The sequence below is a fragment of the Lepus europaeus genome, chromosome 12 (genome assembly GCF_033115175.1).
Source record: "Lepus europaeus isolate LE1 chromosome 12, mLepTim1.pri, whole genome shotgun sequence".
Classification (NCBI taxonomy): domain Eukaryota; kingdom Metazoa; phylum Chordata; class Mammalia; order Lagomorpha; family Leporidae; genus Lepus; species Lepus europaeus.
Window position 1 is genome coordinate 72,857,363 of NC_084838.1, and position 26,244 is coordinate 72,883,606.

Here is a 26,244-nt window from a genome sequence, read left to right on the forward strand (position 1 = left end):
GGCGCATATGTAATCACATAGCCTAGTAAAGCTGATTGCCTGGTGGGAGGTGCATTCTAAATTAATTTTGTGTTATTTCACTGGTTATGGTGGACACATGTCCATTTGATAATCCTGAAGGAAGAATTTAATTGGAATTTTTACAAGTGCATTGAAAAACACATATATTTACCTGAGAAACCTGGAGTCCATTCTCTTTGAGGTTTCTACTCACACAGTGAGTCTTGCTTCATTAACTGTTCTTAGGCTCACAGATGGAGAGGCCTCACTCTTGTACCTAACAAAAGCTGGTATTTTACAATGCAAACGTTCTTAGTACTGACAACCATAGTGCATAAGAATTGTGGCGCTGCAAGTCTGGGATAAGGCAGTCTGCATTTCTAAAATTTCCATGTGTGCAGCTGCTACTGCTAGTCCAGGGACCACAGCTTGGGAAACTCTGATTCTGCAACCAGCCATGCTTAGAAGGGCCCTTGGGCGCCATCTCAGATATATCTGGTTTTGGGAACCTCTCTGGTCTTTTCTGTTGACGACACTGAATTCACAAGGCATTTTTTTCTTACGTAATGGAAACCTTTGATGACGTTAATGCATAGCACAACGACATGCCCCTCCATCTTCCCAGTTGTAGAGGAAACTGACGCTCAAGTCTGTGGCAAACTCCCGTTCAAGGCCATGGTCACGATCTCTCATCTGAAAAATTACAGGTCAGTAAGCAGCCTCAGAAAAGGAGGTCGTGAGAGACCCTTCGTCCCTACTGCAATTTCTGGTTCCCGTGAATATTGGTTATTTGGTATCTTCTATTGGGAACGAAGAGGTTCATAGGTAGAGCAATGTACTGAAAGGGTCAGATGTACGAATAGTTTCATTTAAGATCATGTTGCTAGTGCTGTGAACACCCATAGCGTGGCTCAGGCTGACGCAGCCATGGTCACGTGCCAAACCGGGGGCCCAGAAGAGACTTAGACTGGAGCTGCGGTACTGACTTGGTTGAGAGGCCAGGCAGCGTTTGGGCAGTCTGGAGTCGGTCCTTGGTGTCGGGACTGGTGTTGGTTCCAGAATTTCCCTGTGAGAAGTCGTTGCTTAGGACGTCTGGTTGGATGTGGACCTGGAGGACTTGGTGCGAAGCTAACATTGTACAGTGAGCAAACCCTGCCAGGTGCCTGTGGAGACCACAGGGCCTAAAGACCTTTCCTTAGCAAACTCTTGATGCTTTCAATGGGAGGCAGGCAGGCAGGCAGGCGAACATGACTCTGGGCTCTTCCTGTACTCACAACTGGCCCCTAGCGGATGGGTGAGCCACTGCAGTAGTGATCAACAGGGCAGGCTCTCGGGAGTATGTAGGCTCCCACAGCTGGCTATTAGGGAGCAGCTTGTGAAGGCAGAGCCAGGGCAGCAGGGCCCAGCCAACGCTGGACCTCAGGGGAACGTTCCGTTCTCAGCCATGGACCCAGACGACTTAGCCAGGCCTTTGTTACATACCTACTGTGCCAGCCAGGGCCTGAGGCATATCCGAAAGTTCTGTTGCAGGCCTTACCACTGGGGAGGTGGGAAAGGGCTCTGCAGTGAGCTTACCTCCCGAATCCACCTTTGGTGTGCTCAGCCCACACCATCTTCACTGCTGTATTCCTGTTTGTAAAATGGGAACGTGAGCTGCCTTCTTCAGAAGGTTCTGAAGCTTTGCAACTGACAGACAGTACTACGCTGGGCACCTGGGAAAAAACTAGGCCTATGGATGGCTGCCAGGACATGGTTCATGCACAGAGTGTAAGCCATGCGTGAGGAAAGGCTGAGTAGTGCCTTCGTGTGGCCTGGCCCATGGTGCCTCCATTGTGGCGCACACACAGCTGGATCCTTCTATGGCACTGGCTTTCTCATTCTCTCTCTCTCCCCTTCCAAGAATGGTCACCTCAAGCGTAAGGGGGGGTCACTCTCTCTCCCCTTCCAAGAATGGTCACCTCAAGCGTAAGGGGGGGTCACTCCCTTCGGACTCTGGAGTAACAGGCAGCACTGGCGAGCTAAAGTGTCGCTGTACTAGGAAAACACCAACACACGGTTTTGAAATTACTGGAATTTTATTTGCCTCAGGCTTATGACTTGCAACCAAAGACATTGTGCAAAGAAAGCAAAGATTAAGTACACTTTAGGGAGAAGGAGACGATACACATCGGTAACATAGGAGATCAGGTTGACCAAAAAAAGCCATCCAGTACACTATATAGATTGCAATATTCAATAGCGTTTTCAACAAAACTTTTTTTAAAATCAAGAGCAAAAAAAAAAATTTAAGCAATGTTTACAGTAGACATAAATCTTATACAATTCAAAAAGCATTGTTTTCAGATCATAGAGCATAAAATGGAAAAATGTCTATGCAGGTGAAATGTGACTACTGTACATTGATCACCTATTAAAGTTGCTTATATGTACCACAGTGTAAAAAAAAATACCGAACAAATAAAAACCTGGAAAATTGCCTGATGAAAAATAAAATAACCAGTGGCTTTTAATGGCTTCTCCTGGTTATCAGTGCTACAAAAGACAAAAATCTTCTCATCTGAACGGGTGATAAAACCAGGCACAATCAAACTATTACCAAATTAGACCCACCCATAGAAATATACTATCCACCCACATATTTTCCATCAAAAGATTTGTTTGTTTTTAATCTTTGAATCTTTGAGGCCCATTTGGTCACAATATGTTACAAATGTCGTGTGTGTGTGTGTGTGTTTTTACACCATGATATCATATGTTTGTCTGGCACTATCCTAAAGCTAGTTTATAGATGACAATGATGACAGGGCCCAGTGCCTCTATGACAAGTAGGCTCACTGGGCAGAGAGGGAAGGAAGGAAGTCAGTTTTACCAAGGAAAAAAGGTCCATACTGTTCATTCATCATCAGTCCCACTTGCTTCCGACTGTTCCTAGAAGGAAAAACAAGAGGAAATGAAATAAAATCCCAGGAACGGAGGGAGACACATTAATACGCCATGGACAGGCAGAGAGAGCCCAGACGGCATGTGAGAAACAGCGGAGGCTCCCCATCTTTCTGCAGAAGACAGAAGCATACCCAAGAGGCACTGACAGCGGTAAGGCCACACTCACCCCCATTTTTGCCAGTGGGTGCTCCCCTTCATTCTGGGTTTACAGGTTTGTGGCTAAGTGCTCTGTATTTTTAGCCCTATGCCTTGGAAGATACATGGGAGGGAAAAACATCATGCAGTTCCTGTCTGCTCCACTCGTAAGTGGTATGAAGGAAACACAGGACTTTCAATGCATTTGAAAATAATTGTGCCCAGTGGTTAAGGCTGGGGTAAGATGATGACTCTGAAACGTACCATCATACTAAAATGGACATGAGTTTCCAGAAAGAAAAAAAAATTGGCAGGGAAAGTGGAAGGAAGGTAGGGCAGGCTCAAATGCCACTGTCCTGTGCTGTGCAGACTGGGTCTGATTTCAGCTCTGCTGGTCACTTGCTAGATGACCTGGTCACCCTCTCATGTTTTGAGAGTGGCAGCACATGATGCTGGCATAAATACCTACCAATACAGGAAGGCACCTAGGGAGCATTGATTGAAGGAGGCCTGGAACTGAGGTTTTTCAAACATTAAAAAAAAAAAAAAAACAAAACTTAGGTGCTTAAAAAGTCATTTGGGTTTTCATACGGCACCTTAGCAACTCAAGTTCAAAACTCTGACATCCTAACACCTTTTCTCATTCTTCCATCTACTATAGCTATATACAAGGCAGCACGCCAGGCGTGATAGATACAAAATATGAATCATAGCCGGCGCCGCGGCTCACTAGGCTAATCCTCCGCCTTGCGGCGCCGGCACACCGGGTTCTAGTCCCGGTCGGGGCACCGATCCTGTCCCGGTTGCCCCTCTTCCAGGCCAGCTCTCTGCTGTGGCCAGGGAGTGCAGTGGAGGATGGCCCAAGTGCTTGGGCCCTGCACCCCATGGGAGACCAGGAGAAGCACCTGGCTCCTGCCATCGGATCAGCGTGGCACGCCGGCCGCAGCGCGCTACCGCGGCGGCCATTGGAGGGTGAACCAACGGCAAAAGGAAGACCTTTCTCTCTGTCTCTCTCTCACTGTCCACTCTGCCTGTCAAAAAAAAAAAAAAAAAAAAAAAGAATCATTTGTAAGATGAAAAACTACAAAACAGAGTTCCCTTCTCCCCTTTATTTTCTGCAGACTATTAAAGCAATGCACAGAGCCCCCAGATCTGTGGTCTACGTCCTGCCGCTGTGTTCCCGTCCTTCAGGAATGCCATCTCGCCCATCGACTCTGTCACCCACAGGTCCGAGGGGCGTGGACCGGGGAGAGGGAGTAAGATGCCAGTGCTGACTCACGTTCTCATCCTGCTCTTCGTCGCTGTCGAAGTCGCTCACGACAGGTTTGGCTTTTCCTCGATTTGGCCTTTTCTTCCCTTTTCCTTTGTCTCGGCTCTTCTCATCTTTTTTATTGAGCTTGATTTTCACCTTAACCGATTTTGCTATGCAAGAACAAATGAAAGAGCCATCAATGAGGAAACACACAGCAATGCTTTTCACGGACTGGTGACAAGGTGAGCAGTCACCGATGACCAGCCACACGGTCAGGGTGCCTAGGAAATTCCCAGCTCCTGTCCTGTCCAGTCGGCAGCTCCACACATGCACAAGCACGCCTCTCTTTGGCAGATGAGCGCTGTCACAGTACACAGGCCACACGAGGAAAAGCGGCCTCCCAGGCAGGGTCCTTCTCTCCTGGCTCCTGCGGCAGACGGTGGGAATGGGAGGCGCCTTTCCTATTTCAGGGAAGTGTTCAGGATGTGTGTAGGTCACTCCAGCAGGTGGAAGCAGAAGGAAGATACAAATAGTTGCATAATACTTTTAACACAGGAAGTAAGAGAGTAAACTAATCTCTCTGCCTATACTTTTTCTAGTGATTATTTCTAGGGCGGTGAGGAATGTGTGACAAAGGTGTTTCAGCCAGTTCATGGAACAAGGAATTAAAAGATGCTGATGTTGGTACAGAAAAATCTTTGAAAGGCATGCATTTTTCTGCAGACCTCTCGTATATCTGAACTACTTATACATTTATCCCAATAGGATCTTTGTACCTGGTTATATTTCACACATGTGGGAGGAGCGTACCCATCAGCTCATGCATACCTTCCTCACTGTTTGTACCACCTGAAAGGACTCCCTTGTATGACATGCTATCATGTACTCAACCGGTCCCCTTGGGCTGGAGTGGCCAGCTGGTTTTTGCCTCTACAAACCAAGCTGCTGTAAACCTCTCTCATCAGTAGTTGGAGGTAGTGTGGTGAACGCAGCCCTTGGCCAATTTTCAACAGTGCTCTGCTACAGTAGCCTTCAGGAAGACTGGGGACAGAAATAACAACACATGCAGGAGTTATCTCAAGGAATCAACAGAATGGCCTTGTTCTAGAATAAGATTTGATGTCTATGCGGGTCTCCCCTTCCAAAAGGCTTCGTTGGGAAATCACGTTTGTTGGCAGCGAAGGTGTCAAGAAACAAGATTTTAATGAGTTTGTAGAAAAATAGAATTAAAAGCATGATTTTATTCTAGTGCAAATTTTTTGAAAATGCAATGAAATAAACTCATGCTTTTAATGTGTACTTTTCCATGAACCCTGGTAAGTACCATTGTGGACACCGGAATCCTTCATCCAGAAGGAATCTTTCTAAGTATTTAATTTGTTTGAAATGGAGAGAGAAAGATCTTACCAGGAGCCAGGAGCTTCCTCCAGGTCTCCCACATGGGTGCTGGGACTCAAAGTGGCACCCATATGGGATGCCTACATAGCAGGTGGTGGCTTAACCAACTTCGAGAAAAAAATTTCCGGACTCCTTTTGTCAAGCGACTTACAGAACTTATGCCAAAGTGCAGCCTTCCGTGGAAATGTCAGCAAACAAGAGCGGAACTTCAATGGTGGGGGGAGCATCTGCTTTCCCCACATCTGAAACAGGGCAAATTGTAGTCCCGAGCCAGTCCTCCTACCTCAGGCAAGGCTGCAGCTTAAGCCGTAGGGCGGGAACAGAGAGCTCTGCTGTGGGTGCAGTAACTTAGAGATGAAAGGAGGCCTTCCTGCTAGTGGGGATGCACAAAGATACAGGGCCTCAAATAAAGAAACTGATGCCAGCAGCTGGTCCTACTGGGCTTTGCTAAGATGTCTCTGTCTACACAGGTGGCACCCTGAGATGGAAGTGCTGGAAATCCATGTGAACCATGGAAAGGCAGCCCGCATCAGGAGGTGAGACAATCAGGCTTGTCTGGGAGTTGGTGGCTGCGGGCCAGCAGGTGAGTCCTAAAGACAGGTTTCACGATGGATATCTCATATACATTCATATGATATCCATGTCCCAATCCCAGAAATTTCCAGTCAGTTCATGGAAAAACTACACAGGGGTTTTAAAAGGGTTTTTTGCACCCTATTAGTCTCCTATGAGTTCACATACCCAGTTAGGGGAAATGGTCATTAGAGGCTGCAAAGTTAGGTTGCAAAATGGCATTCCAAACTGTGATAAACATTTTTGTGTAGTAAGGCAATGGAAGGCACCTTGTCAAAGTGTTAAATATATATTTGGTAATGGAGATACTTTTTTTCATTTAAAAGCATTGTCCAAAGTCATGAGTATATAATTAGAAATCTGATATTTTTTCAAAAGCATGTCTGTTCTATTTTACAATCAGACTGCAATGAATGGAATGTCTTAGGAGGTTTGGGGTGAAAACATGATTAGACAGGAATTTCAGACTTCCAAAGCAATCTTTCAAATTCTAAGGTTATCCACACGGCTTTAACGTGGGTTAGAAAATGGTAGAAGTTGCCTAGAGTGTCAAGTTTATGGGGACACAAAATATTGTAAATGTGCAACGTTTTAAAAACTCCAAAGTGATGTGAAAAAGTTTTTTGGGGGCTAGAGGACATGACGCAGTGTGCAGATAATGGTCAAAGCATGGTCCTCATCAGTGAGAGTCTGTATCTCCGGGGGAGGCAGCTCGGCAGTCCACACCAGGCAAGCCCTCCTGGGCTGGGGCACAGCAAGGTTAACTATGTGGCCCACAGTGGCCAGGCAAGCACTCGTGTGCACCTCTGGGAGCACAGATGCAGAAGCCCCAGGGCCAGGCTCACCTTCAGACTCGGACTCCTCCTCCTCTTCTTCTTCCTCCTCTTCATTGCTCTCCTCCTCACTCTCCTCCTCTTTGGCAATTTTCTGCCGCGCACTCTTGAACACCGACTGTAAGACGATGGAGTCTTCATAGATCTAAAAGGTCAAAGTGGCATCTGTTAAAACCTGAGGGCCCAAGACTCACCCTGAGACTGTGTGCTTCCAGGACCCAATGCACAGTTTTGTGGTATGTGATTTTTAGCTTTTATACCCCCATGAACATCCAAGAGCAAGGCACCCAATTCATGATGGAACCAAGTCTAGTGGCTGCGGAGGCATACAGGCTAGATAGGATGTTACCTTCATCAACAAAAATAGTATTTAACAAAAGTCATTTCTGCGAGGTTTTAGCCTAGCCGTTGAGAACCCTTTGTCTTGCACCATGGTACCCAGGTTCGTTCCCTACCCCTTACTCCAGCTTCCCACCAGTGCAGCCCTTGGGAGGCGGCTGGGGAAGGCTCAAGTACTTGGGTTTCCTGCCACGGCCAGAGAATTCGCTGTGCTTCTCAAAAACAAAACAAAAAAACCCACACAGTTGTTCCATCAAATATTGTAGTCATTCTATGTAAAGCAACCTTCTTTAAGATATAGTTACTTTAGGAAAATGAGAGCTGTTCTCTGTTACTGAGTTGATGGGTACTAGGCAGTACTCGTCAATCCTTGGGGTATGCACATACCTGAGCATAGCCTATGTAGGTGAAGAGACAGCAAGTTCAAAAATGGGTTTGTTTCTTCAAAACTAAGAGCAAAACAGCAATCCTTCTGATAGATCAAAAAGATGGACCTTCCTGAGATCTCTATGCATTAATGGCCCCAGAGGTAGAAGCAACCCAAACACTTGTACCATAGAATACAAAGGGAGATGGAACTTGAGGACATTATGCTAACTGAAATGACAAGCCCCCCCCCCCCCCCCCTAAAAAGAGCCTTTTAAAGTCCTTTATCCAAGGAATATATTCCTTTTTGGGAATGATGACCCACACACTCAAAAAAGCAACTGGGATCCTTCTATCTGCTGCCTATGGGCTTGACTTGGGGCTGAGCACGAGGAAGACAAAGGCCCAGGGATACTGGACTCAGGTTGAATCTTAAAGGGAAGGAGGGTCCCCTCAGGGCTGAGACATGAGCGGGGAAAGGAGAAAACAGGGAGGTGTCAGGGTCTGCGTCAGAGACATTGCCACCTGGTGCAGATGTGAAAGACGCACAGACTCGCCCTGTTTCTAAGTATTTATCAGTCCACTTCAGGTGTGGGACAGAGACTGAGTGAATTTTATAATTCCTAATGCAACACTGACAAAAAGAATCCAGATCTATCCAGGCACTAAAGTCAGTTGTCACTCACAAGCCTTTCTGGGTTGAGTCTCCTCCTCGCTCCCTACTTCTTGAACTCTATGGTGTTGCGCTCGGACAGCTCTACGGTTAACCTGTAAGTGCACAGTCTGTTCAAGGCACGTCCTGAGCGTTCCTAGGCTCCCTAATGCGACGCCTGGAACTGATAGGGAGGAAAGAGGCTTAACGGATTTAATGGCCATCTGACAGCATGGTGACTGGCAGACATGGTGACCTGCTGTCTTGTTCCTTCATCTCCATGAATATGAGAGCATTAGGCCAAAAAGAGGACCAGTGAGCTCCCGTGAAAGGTGAGCAGTGACTGAGGTATCCTTGAACTCCAAGTATCCGCCCCTTGGTTAATTTGTACTCTTAGATTTGCTGACGATGGAGGGAGGAAGCAAAGAATCACAATTCAGCTGATGAAAAGGCCTTTTCACAGAGCATTTAGAGGCAGCTATTAACTTTTCTGTTTTCTTAAATCAGTAGTTTCAACTCCGTATGCAAGGTTACAGTCAGGGAAATACAACCCAATACCCAGCTTCAGAAAAAGCAGTACTACCAGCCTCTCAGCCTCACGCTACGGGACTGACTTGGTCAGGGGCCACACCTTGAAGGGAAGCGTGAGTAGGAACTGGCACAGCCGTGGTACAAAGGTAATTCGGACACACCAAGGCCTCAGCTTACAAACACAGGTCTCACAGAGACTAGCATTTTACTGGTAGAAGCATCGAACCCCAGGCCCAGTGTGAGCCGTTGCTGACCTGAGAGCCCTCCAGGTTGAACGTCTGAGCGTTGTGGCAGAGAAGCATGACATCTTTCTCCAGGTCGCCCAGGCTCCGGTACTTGTGGTTGCGGATTCTCTCCTGAAAGAAATGGTGGATCCAACAGTCAGTGGTGGCTGCACAAAGCCTGATTTTCCCTTGGGCTCCAGAGCTCTCAGGGCCCTGCCAGGAGGGTAAGAACACTCAACCCCGGGGGCACCTGCCCAGAGACCCCACGATGGGAACTGAGCAGTCTCAGTGAAATCGGAGGGTCCTTGCAGGGAAAGGCACTAGGCTGGCCCCTCCTGGTGGCAAAGCGTGGCCTGCATGGGTGCCCATGGCGGCCAAGGTATAGTTCTCACGTGCTCCTGGATTGACTTAGACAGTAATGTGGGTCAACACAATGCCTACCTTTATTTTTTTGAAATCCACTGGCTTCCTAATCAGTTCATAGTATTCTGGTAATTCTTTCCTGGAAGGTAACTGAATGAAGACTTCGCTGAGCTGCCGCCCTGAACTGTAGGATGGGTGAAATAGAAAGAGACAAAGCAGGTCAGGCACCACTGCACATCACAAAGCGTCCTCAACGCGCACTATGTCCCAGGTCAAGGTAAGGAGCATCTCGCGGCCTCCCTGGAGCTTCACGCCCCTTGGACCAGCTTCAAAACCATGACATGAATTCAGTCCCACTTTCATCCCACACATATTCCATGTGGGAAGTCCACCGTAGGTTGCTTTTTCAGAGCAAATCCAACTCTTCAACTGGACAGAAATATTTAGAATACTCTATTGGAGCCAAACTTCCATTTTTGTTAGTAAAAGAAAACCATTTCCATATTCACGTTGTTTAGAAACCAGTGTGAAATGCTGTGTGTGTGCCTGGGGACTGACTCCCTTCCCCTGTGTACCGCCCATGTCGTTATCACTGTTTGCCCGGGGAGCTCCTTCTTGTTGCCTAACAGGGCAAGGCAAAGGTCAGCAAGTGTGGCTGCCTCCTGCTCCTGAGACGTGTGCTGAGCCCTCCCCGGGGTCGTGGGGGGAACCAACCAGCACTGCACACTTAGCGTTTTACCATTTGGAAAAACACGTAGCCAAGCCGTGCAAGGTTTTCACATCACTGTCAGTCACTGGACATGCAACTGGCTGAAGGGACAAAAAAAAAAAAAAAAAAAGATAGGCATCATTCAGGTTCAAGAGCCTAATGTCTGACTTGGCCCACCCAGATCAAGAACAGCTTGTGATGTGCGCTTTCGTCGCCATTCACAAAAATCTTTCTCCCCTCTCTGCTTCCTTTTGTGAAGCCAGAAAACATCACAAAAGGATCATAAATCTCTGCCCTGTAAATTTCAGACCGTGATTCCAGGAGTGTGTGTGTGAGAACGCGAGAAAGCAGCGGCAGAGCACGAGTGACAATATGCTGTTTTAATCCACAGTCCCAGTTGTGTAATTAAAAAATAATCATAATGACAGTTATCATAAAAAAGGCATGCGCAGTAACTCAAACGGTTGCCTAGCAACCAGTGGGGAAAATGCTGAAGTGCACAGGGGCCTGCATAAATTAACCGAAAATCCTCTGTCAAAGGGAGGGGTACGTTTTTTCTGCGGTACTGGGTCACTGTTTTGTTTTATTTTTTAATGCATATAGGGGCCTCATGAATACTAAAATCGGGACTGAACACAAAAGGCTTACAAGGACGACGGCAGCGGCTGCAGTTTACTAGGGAATTGGATTTTTAGATGACTGTGGCAAGAACCAAGGTGTTCCCTCCCCACCACCTCCACCCCCTCCCTGAGCGGAGAAATGCGTTTGTACTTCCCTCATCTGTGCTATGGAGGAGCCTGTGACAAAGACTATTGTATCTATGGTCTCCTTCACCCCAGGGTCCTGATTTCCAGTGTGCTTTTTCTACAATTCTGAGACTGATGTGTGCTCCACCATTTTACCTGTTTGGAAGGCAGGAAAGACAACATTATGGACATGAATTGTTGTCTTTTATATGCAGCGCTTTATGACCTAGCATTGACCCAGGAGTCGTCCCTCTCTGTAATCACGTAGGTAACCCCTACCACCCCCGTGACATTTTCACCCTGTCATTTGCTACATTGCCAACAGATGGTGTCATTTTTCTATTGACGGATCACAAAGCACCTTCTTGCTTTGTGCACCTGTCACAGGCATACTCCTCGTTTCAACTGTTGCTACTGCTGCAGTAAGAAAGAAGTGGTCTGCGCCATCCAGCTAAAAGACCTAAACCTAAACCAGCCCCGTCTCTGTCCTCAGTCAGGCCTTAGAAATCCTAGACCCTGTAGTTGTTTCTGCTCATAAACGAGCGCGCCACATGTTCTGACCCCGGGGCCAATGCTGTGTAAATGCCAATGCTTTACCCTGGGCAAGGGTTCCGTTTCTAGGGTAAAGCCTCACTGCGCTTTACCAAGAGAGGACATGGGCAACAGGAGGACCTGAAGGCCATATTGGGACTACCCTGCCTTCATCGTCACTCGCACACCACAGTCTGTGTTTCCAAGTCTGCAGGGACATGTACTCGCTCTCTGTTAGCCCACTCTGTGCGACTGACCAGCCTCTCTCCGAAGCGTACCCAAGTACCACGGTCAATCCCAACGCAGGTCTCCAGGATTCTTGATGCTCGCTCACTCTTCAAATACTTTAGGAGCCATCCAGGATCAAGAATCCATTCTCCATGAAAGCAGAGAAGTCTCTTAAATGTCACTTACACTTACTGCGAGTGTTTCACTGCTTAGAACTTCCTTGTCTGTCTTCCCCACACATAAGCAGCCTGAAGTCACACGCCTTCCCCTCTCTCTGAGCACTGGCCAGCAAAGGATGGAGGTGTTGGCATCACCCTACAGCAAGCATGCACTGTGGACAGTCTGCTATGGTACTGCAGTAGGAACTTGGATATTATTACAGGCATGAAAAAGCACAGAAGTGAAGAAGCCTGCTAGAGTTTGGAATTTCTGGTATTTCTTTCTCAAACCTGAGCTGAGCAGCAGCGTTTTAAATATACCTTTTCAGATTTTTTTTTCAAGTGCAGAACAATGGAGTAATTGTACAAGTGTTTGTAAAAGGTGATCTGCTTCTGTTGAAAGGCTTATCCTACTCCACGGTATTTTCCATGATGTCCCTGCACACACTCTTAGTGCTGAGTAGAATGCACTACTTCAAAGTGTGCCATTTCCCATCCCACCCTCCAGGGTTGCAGGCCACCTGTGCAATGATCTCAAACTAAGAAGCGTACCTCTGATAAGACACAGGGCTGGAGCCGACCGCAGGAAGTTAAAGGAACACACTGGACTTGGAGTTCCCAGGTGCAGGTGAGCAAGCACCTTTCCTCTCTGTGGCATGGCCATGATGACACAGCCTGGGTGGTAGCAAAGTCCTGGGTATCAAGATTGCAAATGCTGCTTGTAAACCTTGCATGCCTGACTCACATACATACAAACACGATGGGGATTCCATCCATTATGCTGCATTTGGGAACCAACTTTTCTCCTATCACCTCCACATACCATCTTCCTGTGGCTCTACAATGCTGACTGCATGCAGTATACATTTTAGGTATAGTGGGGGGCATGACGCATGCCATAATATCAGGCAAGAAACAGCCCTTTAAAACTGGGCATAAGGGCAGGTGTTGTGGCACAGTGGGTCATCGCACTGGCTGGTACTGAGTCCCAGCTCTGCTAGATGATGGCCCAAGTATTTGGGTTCCCGCCACCCCTATGATTTTTAGGCTCTTGCTTTTCTGGCCCAGGCCCTCCACTCTTGTGGGCATCTGAGGAGTGACCCAGAGGGAAATGATCTTTCTGTCGCTTTCTGCTTTTCACATAACTCTAAATCAAGAAGATTGATACTGTGTAAGGTTTTTTTTTTTTTTCACTTGCCCAAGCTGATCTGCTGACAAGAATTCCTAATGTGTATTTCTTAAAAAAAGAGACAAGCAAAGATGCTTCGTTCATTCATGAAGGTAAGCTGTAACTATTTTGCCTCTGTGAGAAAACGATAGGTTACTTGGGGTTGGAAGGAATTTATAGTGAAGTTCTTAAGAGCCTCATGGAGCCAGAGGTAATCATTCGGAAGGAAACATCACAAACAGGATCCCCTAGCAGCAGGGGAAAGCGCGCTCTGCCTTTTCAAGGTCAGGTTCCTGTGCAGTTCAACACATACTACAGAGAAACTGGCGTAACCATAGTGGCACTCCCCCTTACCCACAGGCCCCCAGAGCCTTGAGGAAAGCCTGGGAGACGTATCACTGGCAGCTGCACTCCACGCTCACATCCAGGAGCTCCGCTATGCGATCTCCTAGCCCCCGGACGCAGGAGAGCAGCACTGGGACGGGGAGCTGTATGAAGGGCTGCAGCCACGGCCCTGAGTTTCCACAGAGTCCTAAACACAACCCCACTGCGTGACGTGATTCCACTCTTGGGGCTCCAGCCTCACATGTGACCCTTGAACAGTGTTTACCACAAGATGACAGGACAGATGATGCAAAGCCAGGGTCTAAAACTACATGCTTACAAAGAAAGACAAAAACAGTACTTATGACATAAAATGTGAACACAGGAGATGGAAGTTTAAGGACAGCAAGGTTTTCAGAGAGGGATAGAAAATGCAGAGGACCTACACCCAAGCATTACTAAACATCAGTAACAATGTTCGCTTGTTCAACAGAATGAAGATTTATAATCGAATGAAATGTAAAATCATATCATCCATAAATAAAAACAACTTGCAACAAACACTAGGTTACTTTCACTGAAAATATGCTATCTGTCAAAAATCTAATTTTTCCCAGAGAAATGTCTACAGGTCCTATATCCACCTGTTTATATCACCATAAACACTGTGTTTCCCCAATTGGCACCTTTTAATTCTCCCATATAAATAATTACCCCAAAATTATGTGTAACATTGCAACCACCAGAATCTACCGTGGCATGGTCCCACGCACTGACTCAGAACGGCTTCAGTGCATTTATTGCTACAAATCCCAGGGTCTTTGCAGCAGGCCCTAAGAGAGTGGCTTCCAGACGAGCTGTCTGAGCACAGGCTTTGGACAAGAGTTACCCCCATATCGCCGGACTTTCACAAGTATGCACCCAGAAACATCTTGTGTGCTTTCTCACTGTCCATCTGTCTGTGTGCTGCTTCCCAGGCCAGCCAATCCATCAGCTTTCGCCAAAAGAATGCCCTCCTTTCAAAATTAAGGGCCCGAGCTTCCCTTCCACGGAACATTCTGTCCTTTGAGCCTGCTCTGCGCCTCCCTTGCTTCACGGTGAAGACACATAAGCTTGGTCATAATGCAGCAGAGACCGTTTAAGTTTTCATCTGTGCCCAAGTCTTGAACAATGCTGGCTTACCTGGGTGGCATGGAGCAGCACAGAGGCGCTGCTTTGGCAAACTTAACGACCATGCACAAGATGTGATCACACAGGAAAGGGCGTTTCCCATTCATATATGCAGCTAATTGCCATCTCCAGAGCAATCCATGTTTGATCTAGGGTAGTTCTGAAAACGGTTTATCAGCAGGGTAGGAAAATCCATGTTGTGGGGCTGCGCACTGTAGCGTAACAGGTAAAACTGCCACCTGCAATACCAGCATCCCATATGGGCTCAAGTTCAGGTTCTGGCTGCTCCACTTCCAACCCAGCTCCCTGCTAGGGGTCAGGGAAAAGCAGAGGAACAGGGCCTAACTGCTTGGGCCCCTGCATGAAGCTCCTGGCCCAGCCCTGGCACTGCTGCTATTTGGAGAGTGAACTAGTGGATGGAAGATTTCTCTCTTTCAAATAAAAATACATCTCTAATAAAAAAAAAACACCCAGCTGGGACTCCTTTCCTTCCCTCAGGGTGGGGGGTGAGGGGTCACTGCAGTATCACAGGCATAGACCCGAGGGGAGGGGGCTCCAGGCCAGGCCGATGCTAGGGCAAGCCTTCTGTGCCTCAGAGAGCAGACGGGCGAAGTTCATGTGTGGGCTGTGCACCTGCTATATGTGGGTACAACTGGCTCGGCCCCATCAGTAAGTGTCACGTCGCCAGGAATCAAGGCAACCTATTCAAGTAAACACTGAAAGTATCAATATTTGTAATGAGGGCAAAATAAAGTACTGGCGTCCACATTTCCCTGAGCCTACTCTCTGGGGACCACACACACTATCTGAGTTCTAATTCAGCCTTTCCCATAGTGTGCTCCACAGAATACCCACCTCATGGATTAGCAGGTGTTCTCTGAAAAGGGGCGTGGTTGGTCAGGACAGTGTTGGAAACAGCACGTTCAACAGCTTTCTTTACAGTAAGACGTCCCAGCATCTCTAACCAAACTGTGGTCTCTGAGAACAGGCTGCATCAGGAAGACCACGCTCCGCAAGGCATTGTTCTAGGAGGTGCCCAGGACTGGGACCTCTCAAGGCGGCCACTCCACCAGCTCTGTGTCAACCCTATGCAGACTCCACAGGCTCTGACAAGAGCAGGAACCAAGGCGGATATTGCACCTGTCACCAGCATCTCCTAGCAATGGATCCACTCGGCCGCTCCTCTCACAGGACCGCTCTCTAAACTCAAGCTGAGCCACCCAACACGCAAAGGTGCTTGGGTTTGAGAGCCGCTGTGACTGCCTCCCTCCCCTGCCGAAAGAAATGCGGAGGATCCGGTGCCAAGGATGCTAACGTTCCACTTTGTCTGAAAGAGCACGCTGGCTGGTCCTGAGGGCTGCACAAGACTAACGACTTCACTACAACATCAAGGGCGGGGAATGACCATGGAGGAGAGAATTTAGGTGTCTGTGCTGCAACGTGTGTGGCTGGGTCACCATACACGAGCACGCAGGGGCCGAGCCCCAACACCTACCAGCTTGTCCTCTGCATCTCTGTAGATGGCACCACCATGCACTTCACTCAGGGCAGACATCCAACAGTTACACAGCCAAGTCCTCTACCTCCTCCCCTCTCCCATCCAGGCTGCCCCATATCTCGCCAATCACACGTCGGGATACTGATCCCTGGTCTTCCTACCCACTGTCACACACCTGTTTTAATGATGTGCCCTCCCCACCCCCTAACAGCTCCTCCCTGAGTGAGGCTGCTTTTGATCCATGCTTCACAACACCACGAGGCCACGGTCTCTGGACAAGAATCGGACCAGGTGCCTGGGACTTGCTATTTTTCTCTGCAGAGCCCCCATGGACTGCAGGGCACTGCCCACCCTCCCCCAGCCCCCGCAAGATGGACATCACAGGCTGGCCCTAGCACCTGCTTGTGCAGAACTTGTCTGTCTCCTCACTACACGGGCACTAACAGTCACTGCAAGTGATGAGAGCCGGCCCTCAAGACCCCGGTCCAAAGAGGCTAACCCTAAACTTCAAGTTGGGGTCGAGGGCCTCTGGGGTCTGTGCTGAGGCTTCTCCAGCCTCCCATGCAGCCTCCCCTGCCCTGGGGGCCTGACCCCTTAGCCACACTCAAAGGGAGCGCTCCTTCCTAAACTCCCAATGCTGCCCAGCCATGCCACTAGGCATGGACACCTTGCTCCTCTCCCCAGATCCTGCTCTGGAAGTTCCTCCTGACCCCACCCCAAACGGGCACCCAATTCGTGCCAGGTACCTGCATGATTTGCATGAATGGTGCTTGCCAACGTGAAGGCGCCCCATTGCAAACACGTTCTCCACGTGCAGTACTATGCACAGATGGACACACAGAAAATGCTCAGTGCTTGTGGACACGTACAGATGGGGCTCAAATCAAAAATGAATCTGAAAGGAAAACTCCATCATCATACAGCCTGCCAGCCCCATGGCACCGGCTGAGGCTTATGGGGAAAGAAGCATACGGGACAGTAAGGGGGCGGCCCAGACCCCAAAGAGCCCCGAGGGAGCAAAACACTGAGCTCCTCGCTACGCCTCTGGAAATGGCAGCTGAAACGTGCCCTTAGTGAAAGTGGATTTAGCTGGGTCCTCACCACAGACAGTCCTATCATCTCCCCTCAGAAAGCACAGGCATGACACTGGGGGCTTGCAATACCCTTTAAAGTTATTAATCCCCTTTCCATGGTCACGTGGCCAGCTGGAGGCAGGGCGGGGCAGAGCTCAGCCCACATCGCACCACCGAGACCGAGACCGCCAGGCCTCCTCTCTAGGTATCCGGGGTGCAAGGGCCCAGAGATGTAAAGTCAGGGTTGGTGCTTTCCATCTCCCGGTTCAAATCGGGACTTGAGTCCTTTCTCACAGCGGCAACGACGGAATGCAAGTCTGGATGCTTCTCAGTAGACACTCCGGCCTGTATGTCTGGTTTCAGGGATTACTCACTGTTTACCAAACAGCAGTAAGAACTATCAAAAATCAACAGTCTTGCCTAACAGTTTCCGCTCCACACAGACCTGGGCAGGTACAAAACACCGCCTGCATTCAACCCCTTTCATAAAGCAGAATACTGCTGGTGGTGACCGGTAGTCCGTCTCCAATACGGGACGCAGCCTCAGCTCTGTGTCACTCTGGCCCTACGCTAGCTCTTCCACTGCTGGGAACACAACTGGGTCCGCTGACCAAATCGAAATACAGATGACCAAGTGGTGTATATAGTCTGAAAAGGGACAAGCAGTCTGGCAGGAGGAAAGAAGAGATAATATTTGCAGGATGTCAGTAGCACCTCCTGATCTTGTTATAACCGTCAGCTACATCCATGTCTCCCATGCAAAGGCTAAAAGCAGTTCTGCTCTCCACCCCATGGAAGCCACAGCACACAAAGGTTCAACAGACCAGCTTAGGACACATAGGACCATACACAACTGGGAGGCCGCACAGTCACACCCAGAAACCTAACCCCGTGCACAAACAGGAGGCGACTCAGCAACTGCCCCCTGCACGCTGCGGTCGGCTAGAGGACGCAGACCCAGCGTGACCATGCACGCGGCTTTAGGTCCTGCCGGAGAACCAGTCGCCACAGGCACTGGGCACCAAGCTTCTAAGCCAAGGCAGCAGAGCGCGCACAGGAGCCGCACACCAGAACCCATGCTGGAAGGGAGGGGCGGCCCCATCTCCGGGGCTGCAGGCTTCCAGGTGGCTCCCGACACCTTTGCCAGCTTCAAATACAGCACAGACGGCTGCAAAAGCCATGACAGGTGTCCAAGGATATCTGAGCCTGTGGGGCCCACTCCAGCTAGGGGTTATCGGGAGGTATGCAGAGAACTCGGCCTCCAAAGGGCGAGTCTATGAATCGCGCTGTTTTGCGGACCGAGGGATACCTGCGTTTAGAGACATGGGAATACAAGACAGATCCTGACCTGTTTCCTTCTATTTCCAACTCAGAATTACTGGGCACCTTCTCCGCGTTACACCTGCGGTAGAGTAGAAAGAACACTAGCGTCAGAAGACCTGGGTCCTCACCCCAGCCTGGTTCCTTCTGCTCAGGCTGAGCGACCTAGGGGAGTTCATTTTCTTCTCTCCGAGCCTCAGTCTCCTCACCCATCTGCCACACCGCAAAGATGAGGCAGGGTTTGGAGCCTCGTTCTGAAACACAGACAGTGCTCCAAAAATGGAGCTGCTCCGAACATGCTGCTTTTAGGGAACATGTCAATGCCTCCGCACCCAGGTCCCATTCCCTCCACGCATGTCCGATCCATTCTTCCAGAGGTGGTGGTGGCGAACAGGCAGCCACCAGCCACTAGGGCCGACCGAGCACGCGACTCCCGAGTGAGGCCTTCGTTTGCAGAAGGGGATGGAACTTACCTTGGAGAGCTGGGGTGGAGGGGTAAGGGTAGGGGGCAGCCAGCACACAGAGGGTGTCGCAAACCTCTCAAGACCGTGGAGAAGTCTGTCCTGCCTCCCAGAACTCTATTCTGTGTGCACACATCAGTGCTTTCAACGACCTTCAGCTGGAAATGAAAATGCACCACCACCTGAGCTCTCTGGGCCTCAAGGGAAGCCTCTCCAGTGGAGGACTTTGGAGACTGCGACATGCATGTCCCTGTGTGTGCGTGTGTGTGTGTGTGCGTGCACATGCGGGTGCTCCCAGGGGAGCAGCTGCCAGGCTGGCCCTGCATCCCCTCCACTTCTTTCTCCGGGGGAAGACGGCACTCTGCAGCATACACAGCCTGCTCCCAGCCGCTTACAATCAAACCCCCCTCCTCAGAGCAGATTCCCCATGCTGTCTTAGGGCATTAGGCACAAACCGTGCAGCGGACGGGCGAAAGGGCAATGCTGCCTCTGAAATACAGTGGCAGTTCAAAAAGTTCGTGGAAAATTGGCTATTACCACCCACCACGCGTGGCTTTCTCTGGGAGACAGCAGTGCTGACTCCAGTGACTGGGCCCCTGGCACCCATGTGCAAGACCTGGATTGAGATCCTGGCTCCCAGCTTTGGCCTGGCTCCACCCCAGCTGTTAGGGGTAGCTAGGGAATGAATCAGCAGATGGAAGAACTCTCGGTCTAGGCTTCACAAATACATAAATAAATCAAGTTTCATACATCTGGGCACCAATGGCTGCTGTCCCGCCGCAGGTTAAGCTGATGTATGCAACATCGGCATCCCAGACAACTGCCAGATTGAGCCCTACCTGCTCCGTCTCCCGTCCAGCTCCCTGCTAACGTGCCTGGGAGAGCAGCGGAACACGGCTTGAGTGTTTGGGCCCCTGCCTACCCACAGGGGGGACCCAGAAGGAGTTCCAGGCTCCTGGCGTCAGCTGGGCCCAGCCCTAGTGGTTGTAGCCATGTGGGGAATGGACCAGAGGATGGAAGATGTCTCTCTCCCTCTCTGTAACTCTACCTTTCAAATAAATAAGTACATTTAAAAAAATAAATAAAAAGCTGCACATGGATTTCACAAACATTTTTTCAGCAAAATAAACTGACCTTTTAATTCCATTGTCCATGAACTTTCTCAAGCCCGCTCTCCTATGGAATCAGGCGGAATGCGTGTCTCGTGCAGAAGAGCCGGGAAATATGGGGGGGGGGGGGGGGCTGCTGGGTTCTTTCTGTGGAAGACTCTTTCCTAGGCTGCGAAGTCTGAGTAGAAGCTAGGAGGCGACGGGAAGCTACGGAAGTACATGCATCACAGGAGATCAAGATCAGATCCTCGCCTCAGAAAGAATTCAGGAAAGCGACCAGACTGCAGGCTTCGTACACACACACAACCGGCAGCTGTCCTGAGCCAGGCCAGCGCTGCAAGGGCTTAATGAAGACAGCGTGTGAGGAGGCAGGGCTAAGGACTGGGTTGAAGGCACTTTGCATCCGAGTGCGTGTCAGCAGCGAGGCCCAGGACCAGGGAAACTGTCCCTGATTCACATCTGGGACCTCGGGTGACCAGTGTTGAGTCATACGACAGGGCCGCCAAGATGGATCGGGTCGCCTCAGGATGTGTGACGACGGAGCAGGAGAGACATGGAGCCGAGCGGTAAATAACAGAGACAGACAGGCAGGGCTCCACGGCCCCATACGGACAGAGAGGCCAGGTTCCAAACAGAGGCGATCTCGGCAGAAAGATGTCACAGGGTTCTGCTAAGGAACGCGTGCAGGCCAGTAACTTGATTGTCTTGGGGGAAGCAAACAAACGCACAAACACCCAAACAACAGCAGAAAAGAATGAGAAAGCGACGTTGGGTGTGCTCCCGACAGATGCATGCGGCCACAGAGGTGGGTGTGGGAAGATGGTGCACCAGGAGGGATGAAGGCTTGCGAGGATGACCCTGGGGACAGAGCATCCCCTCCCACAACACGGCTCAGGTGGGCCACTGAGGACAGAAAGCCTCGGAACGAGGCAGCCTTTCCAGGAAGAGACCGGCCTTTCTGGAGAATGGGCTGAGAGCACGCGGGCCTCCAAAAACAGGAGCCCAGCCTTACCCAAAACACGAGAAATGCTGCCCATCTCTTTCCAGCCTGTCCAGGGATGAAGCACCCTCAGGTGGAATGGCATCCTTAGAATGGTGCGGTCAGGAGACAAAATCTGGGCTCTATTTTCCTACTTTCTATTTTCAGGTAAATCATGACACAGGTTTTTCTTTCCCTCCAAGTGGCCATTAACACCAGATAGCGTCACTGACTCCTCCTACGGGGGGGCCCCATGATGCTACCTCCCTGAATTCCTCAATGGGCAAGCTGCCCATCCAGTTAACCCGTGAAGCCACGGTTTTCCTGCCTGGTCAGCTGGCTTGCTGGCCAGCTCCTGCAGTTTTCTAGCAAAACGGTGCTGGAAACGTTTCCAGGATGAACGGCTCAGTGCCCACAATGCGATGAGAACTGAGGGCTGAGGTTTCTCCAGGTTCCTGGACACGCCATCAAGATGCATTACAGAGACCAGAGCATGTGCCCGGCTTGGGGAACAGAGCAGGGCCTGAAGCGAGTCTGGAGGCAGGCGGCACGCGGCGGCCATGGCTGCCATCCCTGCCACCCTCCCGTGTGCCAGAGCCACGTCCCTTCATCGCACTGCCCAGGCGGGGCCTCTGCCCCGCATCCCCCTTCCCTTACACCCAGCGCCAGAGTCGGGCCTGGTGTCCAAGCCCTCTGCAGACTGCAGACGGCCAGGCTAAGTCCTCGTGGAAGGCTCTGGCCAGCCCTGTGTTTTCAAAGAGTCCACAGGGAAAGCGGAAGGGGTGACGCACAACTCACATTCTGTCTTCAGATTGTTCGGCGGCAAGAACACAGCCAAGACCGGAAAAGCAAGGTACGATAAATGCCGAACAAAAGCTCCTGATAGCAAACAGCTATCAAGCCACTTCAAATGAGTTCAAGTGTCCAGTTGCAAACTAATTATATCCTCAAAGGCCGTGTAGATTGCTTCTGCTAATAGTGCTTAGGAAATCACAGAGAACAGACGTGGAAATCAGAAGACGAGATAACCAGATGTCCCCATTTCAAAATGAGAAAGGCAACCTGAGACTGCAATGCTTGACGTTGACCCTGAGTAAAAACGTGGAAAAAAATTATTCACATGCCATGGGGCTATTTAGAAAAGATAAATAACATCATTAGGCACCAGCAGGAGGTCTCTTAGAAAGCGCCAGGGCAAGCTAGCTCATTTCACTTCTGCGGCAGGGTTTCTGGGTTGATAGATGGGAGAGGCTAGCAACGTGGTGGGTCCGGGTCTGAGCCTCCCTTGATATCCTTGACAAAGGATAGACAAATGTGGGTGACATGACAGCACGGCCCTGTGAGTTCAATGACGGTCAATCAACATTAGGAGATGGCCGTTAACATGTTCGCGTCAATCTGCAGTGGTTTTCAGGGACATGTCACAGAGACCTGCCTTTTGTCCTTTGGAAGTTCTGAGGCCATAGTTTGTACATCATACATAGTTTGACATCAACTGAGGAAGACATGTCAACATAATTTTTCAAAGAGGAATAAAACTTGAAAGTTGTTGTCAATAGGCCTGAATGATGGGACAAAAAGCAGTTAAGACAAGACTGCATGGGAGTAAGAATAAAATGGGTAGGCCTACACTGAATACCATTAATGCTTAACCTGAGGGTCACTTTGGCTTCACTCATCTGATGCAGGAGCTGGCTGGGTTTTGGGGTGGGGGGAGGAGCAGCAGGTGCTTTCAGTAAGCCACACGTGCAATAGGAGTTCACTCTGGGTCAAGGTTGATGGAAAAATTACACACACTCATGAGTTCCACCAACAGAACGTTGGAGTCCACAGTCAGGAAGCGAACCACCCTGCCCAGTCAGCATCAGCAGACACCTCGGGGGACCTGAGGGACAGGTTTGAAATGAGACACCATGAAGGTGGAGTGTGCCGAGGTGGCGGCAAACTCTAGGCAGAGCAAAGCAAGGCGCTTCAACCTGAAGATGGAGGTCCTCAGGTGCCTGGGGCTTGCTTCTAACCATCTTTCAGAGCATTTCTTGGAATGAGAACACATTGATTCTCTGCAGTTTCAATGAGAACAACTAGAAGTCAGAGAGCTAAGGACAGCTTGTTCAGATCTGCTCTTCAGTGTCACGAACTGTGTCCTTTGGCAGTGAGCTGACACTGCCGCATACATGGGGACGCTGCATGCCCACCTGTCAGAGTGGCGCAGGTGGAAGCATCTGGGTTGTGGCCATCGGAACAGGCACAGCCAACAGTCCCTCCCAGCTTCAAGACTGCCCCGGAATGTTCTCCTCATCCAAGTACCTGTACACTACGTCTACAGATTTGGAATAACTCTACTAGACCCTCCTTTTCAAAGTCGTATTATTCTACTTCAATTCCAGGGTCAGATTTAAAGGGCACCAACATAATTCAGGAGGAATCCCTTTCCAAAAGAACTAATCTTAACTAGTCTATAAATTGGGAATATGTGTTTAAAATGTATTGTCATGTTATTTGAAAGGCAGGAAAATGGGGGTGGGGAATGCAGGGAGATCTTCTACCTGCAGGTTCACTCTCCAAATGCCTGTAACAGCCAGGGCCAGGCCAGGCTGAAGCCAGGAGCCTGCAACTCAGTCTGCTTCTCCCAAGTGGCTGGCAGCAGGGACCCAGGGAGTTACGCCATTATCGGCTGTCTCCCCAGATGCGCATTAGCAGGAAGCCATACCTGAAGCAGGCGAACTGGGGCTCACGCCAGGCATCTCAAGCTGCTGTGCCCAGCACCTGCCCTGAGAATGATTTTCCAAAGCTTTCCAAATAAGCAGAAAACGAAGCCTTCCGGTACCACTTGGAAATTTCATTTTCTATTTGACAAAATGGGAACCAGGAGCAGCAGACCCAATCTACCTCTGACAGCAACCACTGCAGAAGCATTTTATGCTGATGAATCGCGCAGAATCCCTTGCCCCTTAGCGGCATCGTTTTTACCACACCCTCCTTTTCAAAACACGAGGCCTGCAAAAGCAGCTGTTTAGCTTAGCACTTGAGATACTGGTGTCCCGAGGCGCAGTGCCTACTCTGGTTCTCGACTGTAGTTTGCTGATGCACACCCTGGCAAGTAGCAGGTGATGGTTCTAGTAATGTGGTTTCCGCTACCCGTGTGGGAGACCTGGATAGTGTTCCTTGCTTGTGGCTCCTGCCGCAGCCCAGCCCTAGCTGTTGCAGGCATTTGGGTGACAGAACCAGCAACTGGGAGTTTGCTCGTTCTCTGTGTCTCAAATAAATAAAAAACTTCTGAAAGCAGGGTTTGGTGCAGTTGCTGGGACACACCCAGGTTCCAGTCCTAGCTCTGCTTCTGATTCCAGCTTCCTGCTGACGTGCACCTAGGGAGGCAGCAGGTGGGGGCTCAGGTGCTTGGGTCCCTGCCACTCGCATGGGAGACCTGCACTACATGTAGGGCTCGGGGCTCCCGGCCCAGCCCTGGTTGGCGTGGGCCTTTGGGGAGTAAACCAGTGGATGGAAGAGCTCTCTGTGTCTGTGTTTCTCTCTTGCTGTCTCTACCGGTCAAATAAAAACAACCACAACAAAATATATAAGGCAAAAAAAATAAATAAATAAAAATAAAAATACCAAAGCCTGGCACTGAAATTAACAAAAAGAATAAATAAATGCTTAAATTATTCTTTATAAAAATATCAAGACACATCTGTCCCAGAATCAAGCAAGAACTTCTCAACAACTGTCTCACGAGGGCTAATTAATTCTTCTTATGTATCAGTTAAATATAGATGGCAGCTCCTATTTAATGTGCTGCGAATCCACACGACTGGCAGAGCCCTAACATTTGACTGAGGACACAGGAAGGAGCTTAGTACAGGTGGTCTTTCTTCCCCAGGTAGCTTGAGTTACATTTTTAGTAACTGACTTTAATGGTGCAAATACCTCAACGCAGAGAGATGCACATTTCCCGGGACCATTTTCTAAAACCAAAAATATGCCGCTGCGTCTAATTAAGGCCCTCCTAATTTGAGTGCCTCCCACTTGAGTACCAAGTTCGGGAGGAGACATACAAAATAGAAATAGAGCACACGCTGCTTCTAGAGGATTGCCAACATGCGATACCGTGAAACACGCAGGGCTGGGACATTTCATACATGCTCTCCACCACGTACCCCAACGTGGCAACTGAGACGGTGGGCTTTTTTAAGGAAAAGTAGATAAAGGTGAGACATCAATAAAGCCAGGTAACAGAGAAATGAGCACTCCCTCTTTGCGACCTGGAATATTTAAATCTCTTTCCCAACGGTACAAAGACAGGCATGCTCAATCATCAGTCCCAGGGAAGCTGCATTTTCTGGAAACAAAACCATGGAAACCAGGATCATCAAGGACACTTTCTTCATCGTGCCCAGAGGTCCACTCACCCACCTGATGAGCTATAAATAGGCTGAGAGGCTGATTATTAATAATGAGGCTGCTCAAAGAACCCGAGTGATACTAACTCGTCGGTGACTCATAATGGCTCTAGGAGTGGGTGCCACAGTGATTCCGCTCTGCAACGGGGAGACTGAGGCTTAGGGAGGCTAGAAAGCGCCCAGGTGTCGGGGGCGAGCGGTCGCAGCCACTGGACTGTGCCTCACTGGGGTTCCAGGGACGTAGCCCTCTGGTGTTCCTGGTGTGGGATGGTTATTAGCAAAAGGATCTAGCTTCGTACAGCAGGAACTCCAGAGGCCACGGAGCCGGTGGGAAATATCAGTGAGTCAAGTGGGCCAGATGTGAACAGGGCGATGATAAATGGCAGAGAGGGACACTGAGTGACAGGGGCCTGGCGGCTTCCCAGACGGTGATGCCCCAGACGCAGGCGGCCACTTCTTCACACCCACCCTCGGTGCCCTGAAGGAAGTTCGGCTGAGTCTCGCCACATTTTTAGGTTTTCAAAAAGCCAAGGGGAAGGGAGAAACTCCCAGTGCAAAAATCTTTTTCCGTACAAGCATTTGCTATTTTTTCCCCCAAAATACCAACATAAATTAATCTATCAACAGTATGTGGTCTCCCCCACCCCTGCCACCGGTCATTGAAGAAAGAGGTGGCCATGACACTGGAATTCCAGGCCCAGCTGTTAAAACCCCTGGGGACATCGCAGGCCCTTCTCAGTGTTCCAACAGCCCCAGACTCCGTC

At 49.7% G+C, this 26,244-nt stretch overlaps 1 protein-coding gene across 8 annotated transcripts in view; it reads right to left on the reverse strand.

The window, feature by feature from the left end:
- Nucleotides 1-2,065: 2,065 nt before the first annotated feature.
- The window catches only part of SMARCA2 (SWI/SNF related, matrix associated, actin dependent regulator of chromatin, subfamily a, member 2), a 205,931-nt gene continuing 181,752 nt past the window's right edge, over nt 2,066-26,244 (reverse strand). For 6 of the 8 annotated variants that reach the window (XM_062208345.1, XM_062208346.1, XM_062208350.1 and 3 more), the window contains 6 exons: nt 18,563-18,616; nt 9,688-9,793; nt 9,277-9,378; nt 7,147-7,279; nt 4,358-4,500; nt 2,066-2,928 (listed from right to left, as the gene is read on the reverse strand). In XM_062208345.1, the coding sequence (XP_062064329.1) occupies nt 2,893-2,928; nt 4,358-4,500; nt 7,147-7,279; nt 9,277-9,378; nt 9,688-9,793; nt 18,563-18,616 (574 nt within the window). In that variant the 3' untranslated portion in view covers nt 2,066-2,892. The remainder of the gene's footprint in view (nt 2,929-4,357; nt 4,501-7,146; nt 7,280-9,276; nt 9,379-9,687; nt 9,794-18,562; nt 18,617-26,244) is intronic. The other 2 variants (XM_062208351.1, XM_062208352.1) reach the window with 1 other exon arrangement.